The 13,293-nt window shown below is 53.1% G+C and overlaps 2 protein-coding genes across 2 annotated transcripts; one reads left to right on the top strand and one right to left on the bottom strand.

The window, feature by feature from the left end:
- Positions 1–836: 836 nt before the first annotated feature.
- CHRAC1 (chromatin accessibility complex subunit 1) lies at positions 837–3,903 on the bottom strand. Its single transcript, XM_054590533.1, has 3 exons — positions 3,738–3,903; positions 2,207–2,333; positions 837–1,596 (listed from the first exon to the last, which is right to left on the bottom strand). The coding sequence occupies exons 1-3, from the start codon at positions 3,882–3,884 to the stop codon at positions 1,475–1,477; spliced, it is 396 nt and encodes a 131-aa protein (XP_054446508.1). The 5' UTR covers positions 3,885–3,903; the 3' UTR covers positions 837–1,474.
- Positions 3,904–11,487: 7,584 nt separating this feature from the next.
- LOC129084345 (39S ribosomal protein L32, mitochondrial-like) lies at positions 11,488–12,225 on the top strand. The gene is given in 2 exon segments (XM_054590532.1): positions 11,488–11,726; positions 11,728–12,225. Coding segments are annotated over 2 exon segments (537 nt in total). The 5' UTR covers positions 11,488–11,535; the 3' UTR covers positions 12,074–12,225.
- Positions 12,226–13,293: the final 1,068 nt, after the last annotated feature.

The raw sequence follows: 13,293 nt of genomic DNA, 5'->3' as shown, positions 1-13,293 counted from the left end.
AAACTACTCAAAATGGACATTTCGGCGTCCAGACCTGGCTTTCTTGAGGTGCAGCTGCACTGCTGCCTTCAGGGGCTGTCCCTGGCTGCCCTTTGCAGCACAGGGCTGGGCCGCTGCGAGACCACCACCCGCAGCCCGAGCGTGTCTCCTGCACGGGGCTCCTGTTGCGGGCGGGGCGGAGGGTGAGGGCTTGCGGCTGCCATGTGAAGGGCTGGGGTGAGTGTGGCCACTAGGAAACTTGGGCGGAGGTGATAAAACTGCTCTATCGTAACTGTGGCGATTACATGACTCTGCGTTTGTCAAAAGTGTGCACCAAAAAGTGGATTTTAAATTTTTATTTTAAAACATTTTAAAAACAACAGAGAAAACATCAGTGGTTGCCTGGGAGCAGGAGAAAGGACTAACTCCCAGGGGGACAGGGGGGTATCTGGGGTGATGGAACTGATTGTTTGCTTACGTGACCCACAGACTGAAAATCTACCCAATGTGCGGAAATATAGGACTTACGGTTTTCTCTTATGGATAGTAAAAACCACTACTATAGGTGTAAAAAAAGGAACAGCAACCGGGATAGAGCTGCAATATGCAAAATGTTCTCAAAAATTTTTTTTAAGAAAAATATGCTTAATATAGGTAATATTTCTTTTTGGATTTATGATTTGACTTGAACTTTTTCTCTGGGAAAAGTGCTAGAAATGCTCATTTTTAAATTTCACAGAGGTCTGAGGTAATAAGCAAGGCATCAGAATAACACAGGCTTACAAAATTAGATCTGCAGAGCACTGCACTGTAAATATACGTACAACTTTTAATAAAAAACGTTATGCCTTTACAGTTAAAAAACACAGTATTTGGACAAATATTCTAAGAAATTTTCTTGAAATACAAAATTTTAAGTGTAACATCATACAACGTAACAAAATACAACAAGTGATATTTTTAGCTAAAACTGGATCTAGTTGTTTCCACGTAAGTAATACTTAGAAGCTCTTCAAAACCGGCCTGCAAGCCAAGGCGGAGCCAGGCTGTCTCTGCAGCTGGTTTCCGGCCGCACAGAGCGGGCGGGTGCGCCTGTGCAGGCAGCCCTTTCTTGGCGCCCTTCACCCACATGGGGGCCTGACAGCTTTTGGCTGTTGGTGGTGCGGGCGCATCAGATGCCCTGTCTCAGCCGGGGAAGAACACAGTGGACTCAGACTCTGAAAAGTGAAGAGGCTGAAACTGCCCAGTGTTTGCTTACTTCAAAGCAGTGGTGCTGGTCCAAGTTTGATCCCCAGTCAGGGCACAGCCAAGAGGCAACCAATGAACGCATGAAGTGGAACAACAAATCCATGTCTCGCTCTCTCCTCCTCTCCTCCTCTCTCCTTTCCTCTCTAAAATATCAATGAAAGAAAAAAAAAAAAACGAAAAAAAAAAGCCATGGTGCTTATCCAGGGCGGCCCTCACCAGTCTGACATTTTCAAGCTTCGCTTTAGGGTTAGGATTCCGCTTCATCATCATCACTTTCCTCATTGTTGCCATTCTCCTCCTCGTCTTCGTCCCTCTTCTCCTTAAGCATTTTCAGATATTTACTAGCTAATATCTTCTTTGGTAATATATCTTAAAAACATAAAGCTAACATTAGCAATTGCCTATGGCAGACCATCAATATAGCAACACAAATTTCAAAAATGTCCTAGTTCCTGCTTTTACCTCCGGAATATGTTCCGAAACACCATAAAGCGAGACTACAGTTCCTGCGGGTGATCTCCCGCCAAACGCTGAAGACCTGCTTCCACTTCCCTGACTGCAAACCGTGTGCTGCTGCTGTGCGCTGGCCGGCCTGTGAGCAGCCTGCCTTGAGGCGGGCTGGCCGGCCCCAGGGGCGGACTCGGCTCCTTTTAGCCATGGCCCACACAGCTTGTGCTACAATTAGTTTCTGTTTCTGGGGCCAAGGAGGCCAGCCAGCGTTTCCCTTCAGTGGCAAGGAGTCGGGGGGTGGGTCGGCCTGCTCCCCAGCAAGCCAAACTCGCCGGTGCAGGCTGTTGACCACACTATCATTCTTGGTGAGCCACATTACAAACATACTCAACAGGCGAAACTGTGCCAGGTCATGGTTAACTCTGGCACCAGAGAGAAAGCAGCAAAATGTTTATTTCAGGGAAAGCAGGGGAGAAAAGCTTGAAATTACTAAGCATTTTTTAACCAGAATGTTTCAAAGACTCAGTACCTGCAAGAAACTGAAAAGTTTCCGATTCCTCTGCAGTATTTGATAAATCATTGTAAGTGAGTGCTTTCTTTTCTTTTCCACTGCCATGTCTGTAGGAATAGGTGGCTAGATACTGAACAAAGAGTTCCTAAAACAAATGAAACGGCAAAATGAAAGGTATGCTTTGAAAATTTATCATAGAACTTAAGTATTTAAATTATATTAAGTTTGGATGACTGCAGATTATCTTGGTTTCTCAAACTACAGGAAATCACTGGAGAAAGAAATAGGTCAGAAAGAAACGAAGAGTATCAAAGTTCGCAGGAAGCAGGCATTTCCCTAAAGTTTATTTTAGATTTTTAACTTAAGAAAAATATTGAAAACTAAACAATGAATCAAAAATGTTTAATGACCAGTCTGTACAGTGGCGGGGGCGGGGGGGGGGGGGGAAGCAAGAGACCATTCAAAAATTGCTTGGCTCAGGAATACTTTTGTCTTAGATGGTTCCCTCTAAAGCCAACAACCGGAAGCTCAGACTGGACCACATTTCCTATTTTGCCCAAACACCCTCGCTAAAGCAACAACCTGGGCTGAGCCTCCCTCCTGAATTCCATCTAGTGTGCTTAGTCAGGGAGTCAAGGAGAGCCCGAGACATAAGTCTTAGTTCCTGAATACTTGCAGCCGAAACTGTACAGGCAAACACAAATACCCCAATGTCACATGCTCAACGGTAGTTATTTTCCTGGACTCTCTGAGAAAGCATGGCTCTGGCACAAAGCAGGCAAGAAATCTGGGACTGCCCACTCCCCTTAGCTCTTGTCCAACATACTGTGGGAACATCGTGTACTGAACGAGGAGGAGCTGAAAAGCACAATCCAAGGATAAATTCCAGCAGCTAAGGCTGCAGCTTAACCACGGCCCAACGTAAGTACAGGAAGGGTCTGGCCCATCTCCGTGGAGCCCAAATCGGAGAAGCCACAATTATCTCGCAGGCGTACAGCTTGGGTCCCTGAAATTACTTCCAGCCGAGGATGCCCCGCTAGGATATCGGGGAGAGGTGGGCATCCCGGGCCGGACCTTCTGAGAAAGCCAAGCTTAGGGGACCATTTGGACAGTCGGGGCCCCGAAACTATGAAACAGGCCGAAAGCGAGAAAAACGGGGCGGACTTTGGAAGGAGGCAACCAAAGAATGGTGACGCGGCAGGAGGTACAGCAGCCGCGCGCCAGTCTGCGCCGTTGCCCAGGTAACCCACGCGCAAAGGAGGACGGGACGGGGCGCAGAGTAAGGCGGGGAACAGGGCGGGGCGAGAGGCGCGCGAGGGAGGCCGGGAGCGGCCCGAGAAGGGCGGGGCCAAGAAAAGGAGGAAGCGGGGGAGCTGGGGCGCGCGTGGCGTGGAAGGGAAGTGAGGCGAATCGCGGAAGGGCGCGCACGAGCCCTTGAAGGGCAGCCGGCGGCGCGCGAGCCCAAAGGGACTGCGCAGCGCGACCGGTCCTGGCGGCCCCCATCCCCGCGCCCCGCTCCTCACTTCTCCCCGCACTGCCCCAGCCTCACCGTGGCCTTAGCCGTAAGCATGAGCGCCTCCTGGTTGATGCTGGACACCTCGGGGGAGCTCTTCATGATGACCCGGATGCGGGACAGGGGCAGCGACACGATGCGCTGCTCTCCGCACTTGTCTCTGCCCACGACTACGTCCGCCATCTTTGTGCCCCTCCCCCGCGGCGGCAGCCGGGACCCGCCGCAAGGTGGCCGGGCGGCACGGTCAGTGCGAGAGCGGCGTCCCGCTGCCTCGTGGGAGTTGTAGTGCTGGGGAGGCGCGGCGGCGGAGGCGGGAATCCGTGTTTCAGGGTACTGACTACAAGTCCCATGATGCCCCGCGCCCCCGCGGCTGCGCCAAAGGAGCCCGGGGAGCCGGTCGGGGAGCCAGAATGGAGGGGTGGAGTTCTCTGTCACCTGGCAGGGGTGGCAGCTGGAACCAGAGGGAGGGCGGGTGCTGCTCAGAGGAAGGGAGCAGTGTTAAAGAATTCTTCCTGGAGGCAGATCTTGTCACTCAGTGAATGAGGATGCGGTGTCCTCTGTGTGCTGGGACTGGGGATGAGCAGTGAACGAAAGGAACGCATTCCTGAATCCCACAGTCCAAAGGGAAGAAACTGGCAAGCAAAGAGGACGCTGCTAAATGCCATGAAGGAAAAGAAAGCGGTGGAAGAACAGAGAGGTGGGGAGGAAGACGCAGCGGTGCCCGACGTAGCGCTTGCTGGGAGAAGGAGCAAATGCAAAGACCGTGAGGCAGGAGCCTTTCGTGGGAGGCTCAGAACGGCCTTGGGTGTGGAACCAGGGGCGCTGCGCAGTTGTGTGAGGGCTGAGGGAAAAGGCTGAAAGAGAGCGCAGGGATGATGGGATCCCTCTGGCTGCTGATTGTGCTAGACAGGGAGGGAGGGGTAAAGGTAGAGACGGCTACCGTGGGAGCCAAGAGACCAGGTAGATGATTGCACGTGTGCCTAAGGCGAAATGCCCGGAAAAGGGTGGTAGGATGTAGGCAGGGGCCAGGTCAGTAAGGGCCGCGTGGACTATGGCCTTCTTGCGGAAGGAGTTGGGTGGCCCTTGGGAGAGTAAGGTGGAAATGAGTAAATGAACGGTGGCTCTGTTTACTGAGACGGGGAACGCGGCTCGACGTCTGTCAAGCAGAGGTTTCCTTTGGAGTAAGTGAAGTTCCATCTGCCTCTCAGACACGAGCAGCAGTGTTGAGTGGACAGGTGGCTGTCCCGGCCTGGCGTTCTGGCTGGAGCGGTGAATTTAGAAGCCACCATTGTCTAGGCGGTAGTTAAAACCATGGACCTGGATGAGTGTGCCTAGGAGGAGGTTGTAGAGAGAGTAGAAAGATCCAAGGGCCATGTGCTGGGGTCCTCCAATATTCCAAGACGGAGAAGGAAAATCTGGCCAAGGATACTGGAAAGAGGTGGCCACTGCGTAGGAGGAGACTGGGTGTCCATAAAGCCAATGGAAGACAGATTTTCTGGAAGGAGAAACCAATCCACAGGATGAAATGCTGCAGAGGTCAGTAAGATGACAACCCCTCACGAGCAGCGTGACCCCAGGTGAGGCTAGCACCCTCTCTGCACCACCACGCCGCCTCTGTGGAGACGGGGGTGGTCCCACGCATCTGGGTTGTGAGAGTGCCTGGCATCGAAGACCAGAGTCTCCCGCCCTGCCAGTGATGCTGCGCCCAGCCCCTCCACCCTCGCGGCTCCATGCTGAGCATCAAGGGCGACGGGAAAGACAACACCTCTGCGAACTGTAAAGCACTCTGCAAAAGCCTCAATGCTCCGCGAGCCTCAGGGTTCCCACTGCACGGTCTTGTCACCCCAAACCAACATGGACTTCAAAATTCACATGAAAAGATTTTGGAAAATTTAAAGTATATCCTGTTTTAACCTTTCTGATTTGAATTCTGTCCATCACTTAGGCAGCAGTTACAAAATACAAACTGTGTACTTGTAGGCTGCAGGGCTGTCCACTCTTGGTGTCTCTGGGCCACGCTGGAAGAAGAGGAGTTGTTTTGGACCACACATTAAATACACAAACACTAACGAAAACCAAAAAAACCTCAAAACGTTTTAAGTAAGTTTACGATTTTGTGTTGGGCCGCAGGTGGAACACCCCTGCCTCTACAAGCGTCATGGGTTCTGAAAATTACTGCTCTTCAGTCTTCCTGAGGGGGGGACCCAAGGCCAGATTTCAGGTGTTCCAGATTTCTGACATTTGGAGGAGAAAAGTCTCCTCACATCTACCTCCAGCCACAATGACTCAGTAACCTCAGCACCCGCTCTGTGCCTCACCACGAGAAAGTGATGGCCAAGAATGCAAGGACAGTGCCATTCTCACCATTGTGACCCAGCCCTTGTCCCAAATGACGCACCGAATGCAGATCAGGCACTGCTTGATACAAAGATACTGGCCTGAGCAAAGTAGCTATGGTCCCTGTTCTCCCAGAGCTTGCTTGCAAGTTCAAGGGTGACAGAAAAAAATCCATGGTAAGTACTATGAAGCAACTGTGAGAGCGATAGGGCAGTGTCTCTGAGAAGTGATATGTAAGCTCAGACCTGAAATGGGAAAGGTGCCAACCGCACAGAAAGCCTGGGCAAGGCAGGCATCCTGAGCAGGCCAGCCTGGGGGAGGGGTGTACGCTGAGGATGCCTTTGCAAGCGACAGGCGGGTGTGGCCGGGTGTGGCCGGCCAGAGCTGAGCTGAGTGAGCGAGGAGGAGGCCGGGGCAGGTGTGGGGAGCAAGGTGGGTGGGAGCCGCTCAGGCCGGCCGGTAAGAAGCTTGGCTTCGTGCTGAGAGCAGTGGAGAGCCAGAGAGTGAGGGAGTGGATCCCGGTTAAAAGCCCACCTGCTGCCCTGTGATGACTCATTGGTACCTCCCTCCGCGCTGCTGCCTCAGGGTTCCCCTTTGGTGGGAAAGCTCTTGCCATTCACCAGAGTCATGAGCGAGACACTACTCAAATCAACCACCTTCACAGGGGGCCTTCTGGTCCCCAAAAGAAACAAGCTGTATTGTTGACATGCTTTAAAATCTTTAGATGTGTTGTTTCTCTAGCTGGTTATTGATTTTTGTAAGGTTTGCCACTCTCAGCTCGTTAGGGAGCAGGGTGGGTTCAGGTTGGGAGGGGATGGAGGAGGAAGGCATCTGAGGACTAAGAGCCAAAAGGATGCGAGGGGATGAGAAGCTCAGGTGGTGGGCTTGGCAGGGGTATTCACAGTCAGTTGTTTTGAGAAGTACGGAGAGAGACAAAGAAGGAAATCAGAAAAGAGGGAAAGCGCTCACCATTTAAAGAAAAAAACAAGACCCAGCTTCAAACCTGAGACAGGAGGAGGAGCAGAGCGTCCACGCTCCCCGGCCGCCTCGCCGCGCTGGGAAAAGCGCAAAGAGCCGCATCGTCCTGCGGTCGGCGCTGCCCTCCGCCACCCGCTTTGCCCCCACGGTCCGCGGCGGATGCGCCTGTAATTGCCCGTGCTGCTGCGCGGCTCGTCCTTGCCCCCCGTGTGTCCGTGTCCCAGGTGAGCCACGCTCCCCGGGGCCCCTGCCAGCTGACTTCCCGTTGGGCTCTGCCCACAGGAAAGGGTTGAGACGGTGCATCGGGAAGGCAGGAAGAGTTGTGTTTATCTGCTTGTGCGAAGGCTTTGGCGGCGGGCTGGGGGGCGCAGGGGCTGGAAGGGGGCTGGTTGGAGCAGCAGCCGCTCCGGCAGCGGCCCGGGTGGGTCCCCAGGCTCTGACCAGGGGCGGCAGGACCCACTTCCAGGGCTCTGGGGAGCATTTCCACCCCCCTTCCCTTCAGCGCGCCTTTCCCTGCCGTTCTGCAGCTCTCCCAGCACCTGTGAAGTCGCTTCTTGGCATTAAATCGCTGTCTGTCTGAAACACCTAAAGCAGCCTCTGCTTTCCTGATTGAACCATGAAACCAACGTACATGGTCCTGGGAAACAGGCCCAGAGAAATGGGCCTCGGAGCTGGTCGCCCGGCTTGGTCGTGCGGCACGCAGAGCCGGCCTTACAGGCAGCACACCTGGGCAGCGCGTCATCTCGATCCTCGCCGGTTGTGGCCTGGATCACGTGCTCGCTGAGGGGCAGGCTGCTGCGGGGGACCATCCGGGTGAGAAGGGACCCTCGTGGGAGAGACTTGCTTCTGATGGCACTGGAGAGATTTCAGAGAAAATTAGAAACTCAGGGCTTTAAACTCTCAGGTCAAGCCAGGCCCTGTGCTGGCCCTGATTCCTAATCCTGTGGAGCCTCAGCGCTGATAGGGCTAAGGGTCGGGCTTACCTTTGGTCCTACCGGGTACAGTACAGCAAGATAAAGTGAAGTCACACCCTCAGGCCTTCACGGTGAAGTCAAGCTACTGATCGGGAGGAGTGGAAATGAGAATGGGGGTAGTTGGGGGGACACAACCGAATCGAGAACCTAGCCTTCCCCGCCCCTCTGAGTCTTTGTCGGTGGACCCAGCCCCCTACCTGCCTGAGGCGACCACTGCTCACCTTGAAGTCCTATTATGCACTCACTTGAGGTGCCTACCTGGCAAGAAAGGGGACGCTGTGCCTTCTCAGGACTCACCCCATTAACTCCAGTCCTAATTGAAGTCAGATCCCAGCATGCCCCGGGGAAACAACCGCAAAGCCCAGTGTGGGAGATGTTCCCACACTGAAAGAACGCGGAACATTCTTGCAGTTCTTTCTTATCAGCAAGCAGGGACTGGGGGAGCAGGTTTGGGTGGTATCAGGGTGTCTTCTCGCCTCTGGGCAGGCTGACTTTATCAACACAGCTGACCTTGCAGAGAGGTCGGGCTCTGGGTGTTACCTCCACAGCTGGGGATCGTCTGCTTGGCTGAGCTGGGCGAGAGGGATCTGGAGTGTCCTTCTGCACTGGGGGCCCTCTGACCTGTAGAGACCCCGCGGACTGCCTTTGAGTGTGCTGCTCTGTCCGACCTAGTCACCAGATGACCCGGCAGAACTAGGGCAGGCTGTCTGGGGAGACAGCACCCCAGTAAGGTGTGCTGGTGGGTCTGCATAACAGAGTCGCAGCACGGACTCCCAGGAGTTTGGAGTAACGATGTCTTCTTCTGCAAAGAACTATTGTCCATCGGAACCTCAGGCCTGCATTTGCCACCGGACTCTGGTAGAGACCCAACGCCAGACCCCGAGACCCCAGACGAGCGTGTGGCCTGAGCGGGGGCGGGAGGCGAGGTTTAAGGCAGAACGGTTATGGGTTAGGTAATAACCAGCAGCTGCCAAAGTTCCCCACATCTAAAGTTGTGCAGATCTCACTTCTAAATCTAACTGGAAGAGTGGGACAGTGAGGCGTCGTGGATCCCACACTGCCTCACAGCGCGGTCAGCTTGCCTCTCGGGAGTCACGTGCTCTCGAGGGTGCCACGGGCCGCCACGCTCTGTCACGCCCCTGTCTGCCTCGTCCGTTGCCATGACCGTTTGGCCCCTGTGAGCCTGTGATGCGGGACAGCGTGTTCCGTGTGCTCATAAGTTTCTCCACCAGCCTGGCGCATAGCACAGTATCTGGCACGTAAAGTGTAAACAAAAAAAATAAAAGAAGTTTGCCCTGGTCAATGTGGCGCAGTGGACTGAGTGCTGGCCTGTGAACCAAAAGGTCGAGGGTTGGATTCCCAGTCAGGGCGCATGCTGGGTTCCCAGTTGGGGGCGTGCGAGAGGCAAGCAATCAATGTTTCTCTCACACATCGGTGATTTTCTCACTCTCTTTCTCCCTGCCATCCCCTCTCTCTAAAAGTAAAGAAATCAAATCTTTAAAAATATAAAAGAAGCCCATCGTAACAAGCCAGGACAACCCTATTGCATGAGAGGAGTGGTAGCTTGGCCAGAATCTCACCTGGCTACCTCCTGGCCCACGAGTCTGCCTCTCAGTCTCTCCATTTGCCCAACGAGGCGAAAGCACCTACCCCCTCCCCGCCCCACCCCCGCCCCAGGCCACTGAGGAGCCTGGGAGAGCTCGGCACAGGGGAGCCCCAGCCGCCCAGGAGAAGGAATGCCCCAGGCTGAAACGAATTTGTGTTGGAATGAGGAAGGAAGACTTTCAAGACTGAAGCTACATCTTATTAGCTTTGCGTGGCTAGAAGTGCTTAATAAACATTTAATAATGCAATGATGATCATTTCGCTCATAGGCCATGATTGCACAAATTGTAAAAACGTAGTCATGCCAGGCTGTCATTCCAGATGACGGCCCAAACACAGGGGCGATGAGGGGCGAGCCGAGCCCACCGCCGTGATGGCGCCTGGCGGCCAGTGGTGCGGCTCTGGGGGTCACCGGCTGGCAACAGGGAGGGGGTGGGGGGCGCTGGACTGTACAGTGCCTGGTGGTCCGGGGTGGGACACTGGGAAGTCCTTGCAGGGTTGTCAGCAGGAAAGTGACAAGAGCTGATAGAGTATTTAAACAATTTTTTTTTTTTAATTATTGATTTTAGATGAAGGGAGAGTGCAAGAGAGAAACAGCGATCTGTTGTTCTGCTTACGGACGCATTCGCCCGGCGATCCTCGCGGGTGCCCTTTCCGGGGATCCAGCCTTAACGCTGGTGTCTCCGGACGACGCTCTAACCGACTGAGCTTCCCGACCAGGGGCTGATAGATCATTTTTAAAATATGTTTTCATGATGGCAAAATATACACGACATGGAATTTACCTTTTAAACCAACATTAAGCGCGCAGCTTCTCGGCATGCAGCGCGTTTGCGTTGTTGCAGCCATCACCGCCGCCGTCCCCAGGACGTTTTCATCTCCCCCTGAACCTCTGTCCCCATTAGCCACCGGCTCCCCGCTCTGCGTCCGCTCACACCAGCTCCCTGCGGTTGCTGTGACTTTACCTGCTCTAGGTCCCTCATGGGGTGGAATTGTAACAGTCTTTGTCCTGGGGTGACTGGCCTATTTCGCGTAACATGATGTCCTCAGGCTCAGCCATGTTGTAGCACCTGTCAGAATTCCCTGTCTCAGCCGAATAAGGCTCCATCGTCCGGGCGGCCACCCGCTGTCCGTCCATCCCCCCGTGGCGGCCGCAGGGGCTGCCCCCACCTTCAGACCTCAGGGTGTGCATAATGCTGGGATGAGTGTGGGTGTACAGACGTCCGTCCGAGTCCCTGCTTTCACGTCTTTTGAGCGCATACCCAGAAGTGCTATTGTTAGATCATACAATACTTGTGTTTAATTTTTTGAGGAACTGCCAGGCTGTTTCCTACAGCAGCTGTTCCATTTTAACGTTCACACCAACAGCGTGGGAAAATTCCAATTTCTCCTCGTCCCAGGCCACACTTACTTGCTGGCTTTTGATAGTATGTATCCTGATGGGTATGAAGTGACATTTCATTGTGTTTGGGATTTGATTTCTGTAGTGATTAGTGAGGCTGATGCAGTTCACAGGCTTATTGGCCATTTGTGTGTCTTTAGAGAAATGCTGTCGAAGTCCTTTGCCTGTTTTTGACTCGGCTGTTTGCGTTTCTGTAGTTGACCGGTAGGGGCTTTCGCTGCTAGATATTAACCCACCCGCAGATCCGTGACTTGCAGATACTTCTCGGCTCCATCCTGCCCCTCGCTCTGCCGTGTCTTCCGATGCCCGGTTTTAAGTTTGATGTCGTCCAGCGTGTCTGTCTGTTTGTTTGTTGTTTTTGTCACCTCTGCTTTAGGTGTTATGTCCAAGGAGCCGTTGCCAAATACAATGCCAGAGCCTTTCCCTGTTTTCTTCTAAGACGATCATAGCTTCAGCTTAGGCCCACGAGTCCGTTTTGTGTGTAGTAGAAAGTGAGCCCAGGAGTGATCCTGGGAGGACAGGGAAGAGGTTGGCGGCCATGCTGATGTTGGTGGTATCTCCACGGCCCCTAGCCCGACTCTTCCGGAACTGTTGGGAGCTCCTGCAACGGAAATTTCTGGAGAGCAGGCCAGGCGTTCCCTGCCCTCCGTGGGGACCAGCATTAGCTGTCCAAGGTTCAACTATATTTACAGAACCAGCAAATGATACTAATGGAAGTAAGGATATTCCTATCCTTTTGGATGGCAGCACCCAAAATCAGACGCAGCATTGAAGTTAACCAGTGTAGGAGAAGAAATCCTCAGAAGCTTATTAAAGTTAAGAACAACATAGATATTTGTCCTGAATGTGGTCACCTGAAACAGAAACATGTCCTTTGTGGCTATTGCTATGAGAAGGTATGCAAGGAAACTGCAGAAATCAGGAGTCAGATGGGGAAAGAAGAAGGGGGCCTTTTTAAGGCTTTTACTGTAGAGACCATTGTGCTGTACATGGGAGAGACACCATCTGAACAAGATCAGGGCAAGAGGATCATTGAACAAGAAAAGAAGCGACCATCCTGGTTCACCCAGAATTGACATCAGAGATGTTTAAACACTATAACTTATCATAAAACATTTCTCCTGGAAAAGAGGAAGATTCTTTGTTTTTAATGTTTTGTGCCTATTTTAAAATTATCAACATGGCTTAACATTATTCATAAGCAGTTTTATGTGGATAATTTGAAGATATATCAGGAATAAAATCTGAAAATGTTTATGCAAAAAAAAAAAAGAAAAAGAAGGTGAGCCCAGCTTTGTTACTTTGCAGGGGGATATTCAGTTTCCCGACACCATTTGTTTTTCTTTTGTTTTTTAAATTTCTTATTGCACTTTTTCATTACCATGGATCCCCCATACCCTCTTCCTCCTCTGCCCACTCCCCTCCCCCAACATCACATAACAAAAGATTTAAGAAGAACAACGCAGAGAAGTGGAAGTGAAATTCCTGTTTATTTGGAAATGCTAGCAGAATAGCAGAAGCTGACCGCGTTCACTTCTGCCTTCACCAGGGTGGGCTGGGCCCCTGGTGGGCGGCCCCGGGGCCCCGGGGCGGGGGCTGGGGAGGTGCCTCCTGCAAGAGGCCCGGGCCAGGGCTGCCAGCCTCCGCAGGGGCAGCAACTGCAGCTCCTACCCTGCCGCCGACCGAGTCATGGTGGGGGGGGGCGGGGCAGGCGCGTTGGAAAACAGGGCGGCAGTGCATAAAAAGTTCGACCTGTTTTTCCACGTGGCCCAGCAGTTCCACTCCCGACGTTTACTCAAGGAAGCAAATGCCTACGTGCACACAGAGATTGTCTCCAGACGTTCACACCAGCTTTATTCCTAATGGCTAAAAATGGAAACTACCCAAACGCCCGGGAACAGGTGGGCTGCTTGGTAAATGGTGGCCTGTCCACACAGTGGACGCAGCAATGAAAAAAGGACGGCTGGTATCGGCAGCGCCGGGATGAATCTCAGGCACCGTGCCCAGGGGAGGAAGCTGACACAGCGGAGCACTGGCCGCGGGTCCGTGGAGTTCTCGGCCGGACAGAACTAACGCAGAGAAACCGAAGCCAGGCCTGGCTGCGGGGCTGGGGCCGGGGGCGGGGGCGGGGGCAGGGGTGGGGGGGTGGGCACGTGGTAGAAGTGCTCCCTCTTGATTGCAGTGGTTGGTAGCAGGGTGTGCATGTGTTTGTCCAAACGCCTTAAACTGACACTCGAAATGGATGCCTTTTATTGTATGAAATTATATGACGAAGTTGATTAAAGCAGAAGAAGCA

Source organism: Pteronotus mesoamericanus, unplaced genomic scaffold, assembly GCF_021234165.1.
Source record: "Pteronotus mesoamericanus isolate MK-2021 breed Mesoamerican mustached bat unplaced genomic scaffold, CSHL_Meso_final scaffold_174, whole genome shotgun sequence".
NCBI classification, from domain to species: domain Eukaryota; kingdom Metazoa; phylum Chordata; class Mammalia; order Chiroptera; family Mormoopidae; genus Pteronotus; species Pteronotus mesoamericanus.
Note: the sequence above shows the minus strand (reverse complement) of the source record. Positions and strands in the feature narration are given on the sequence as shown.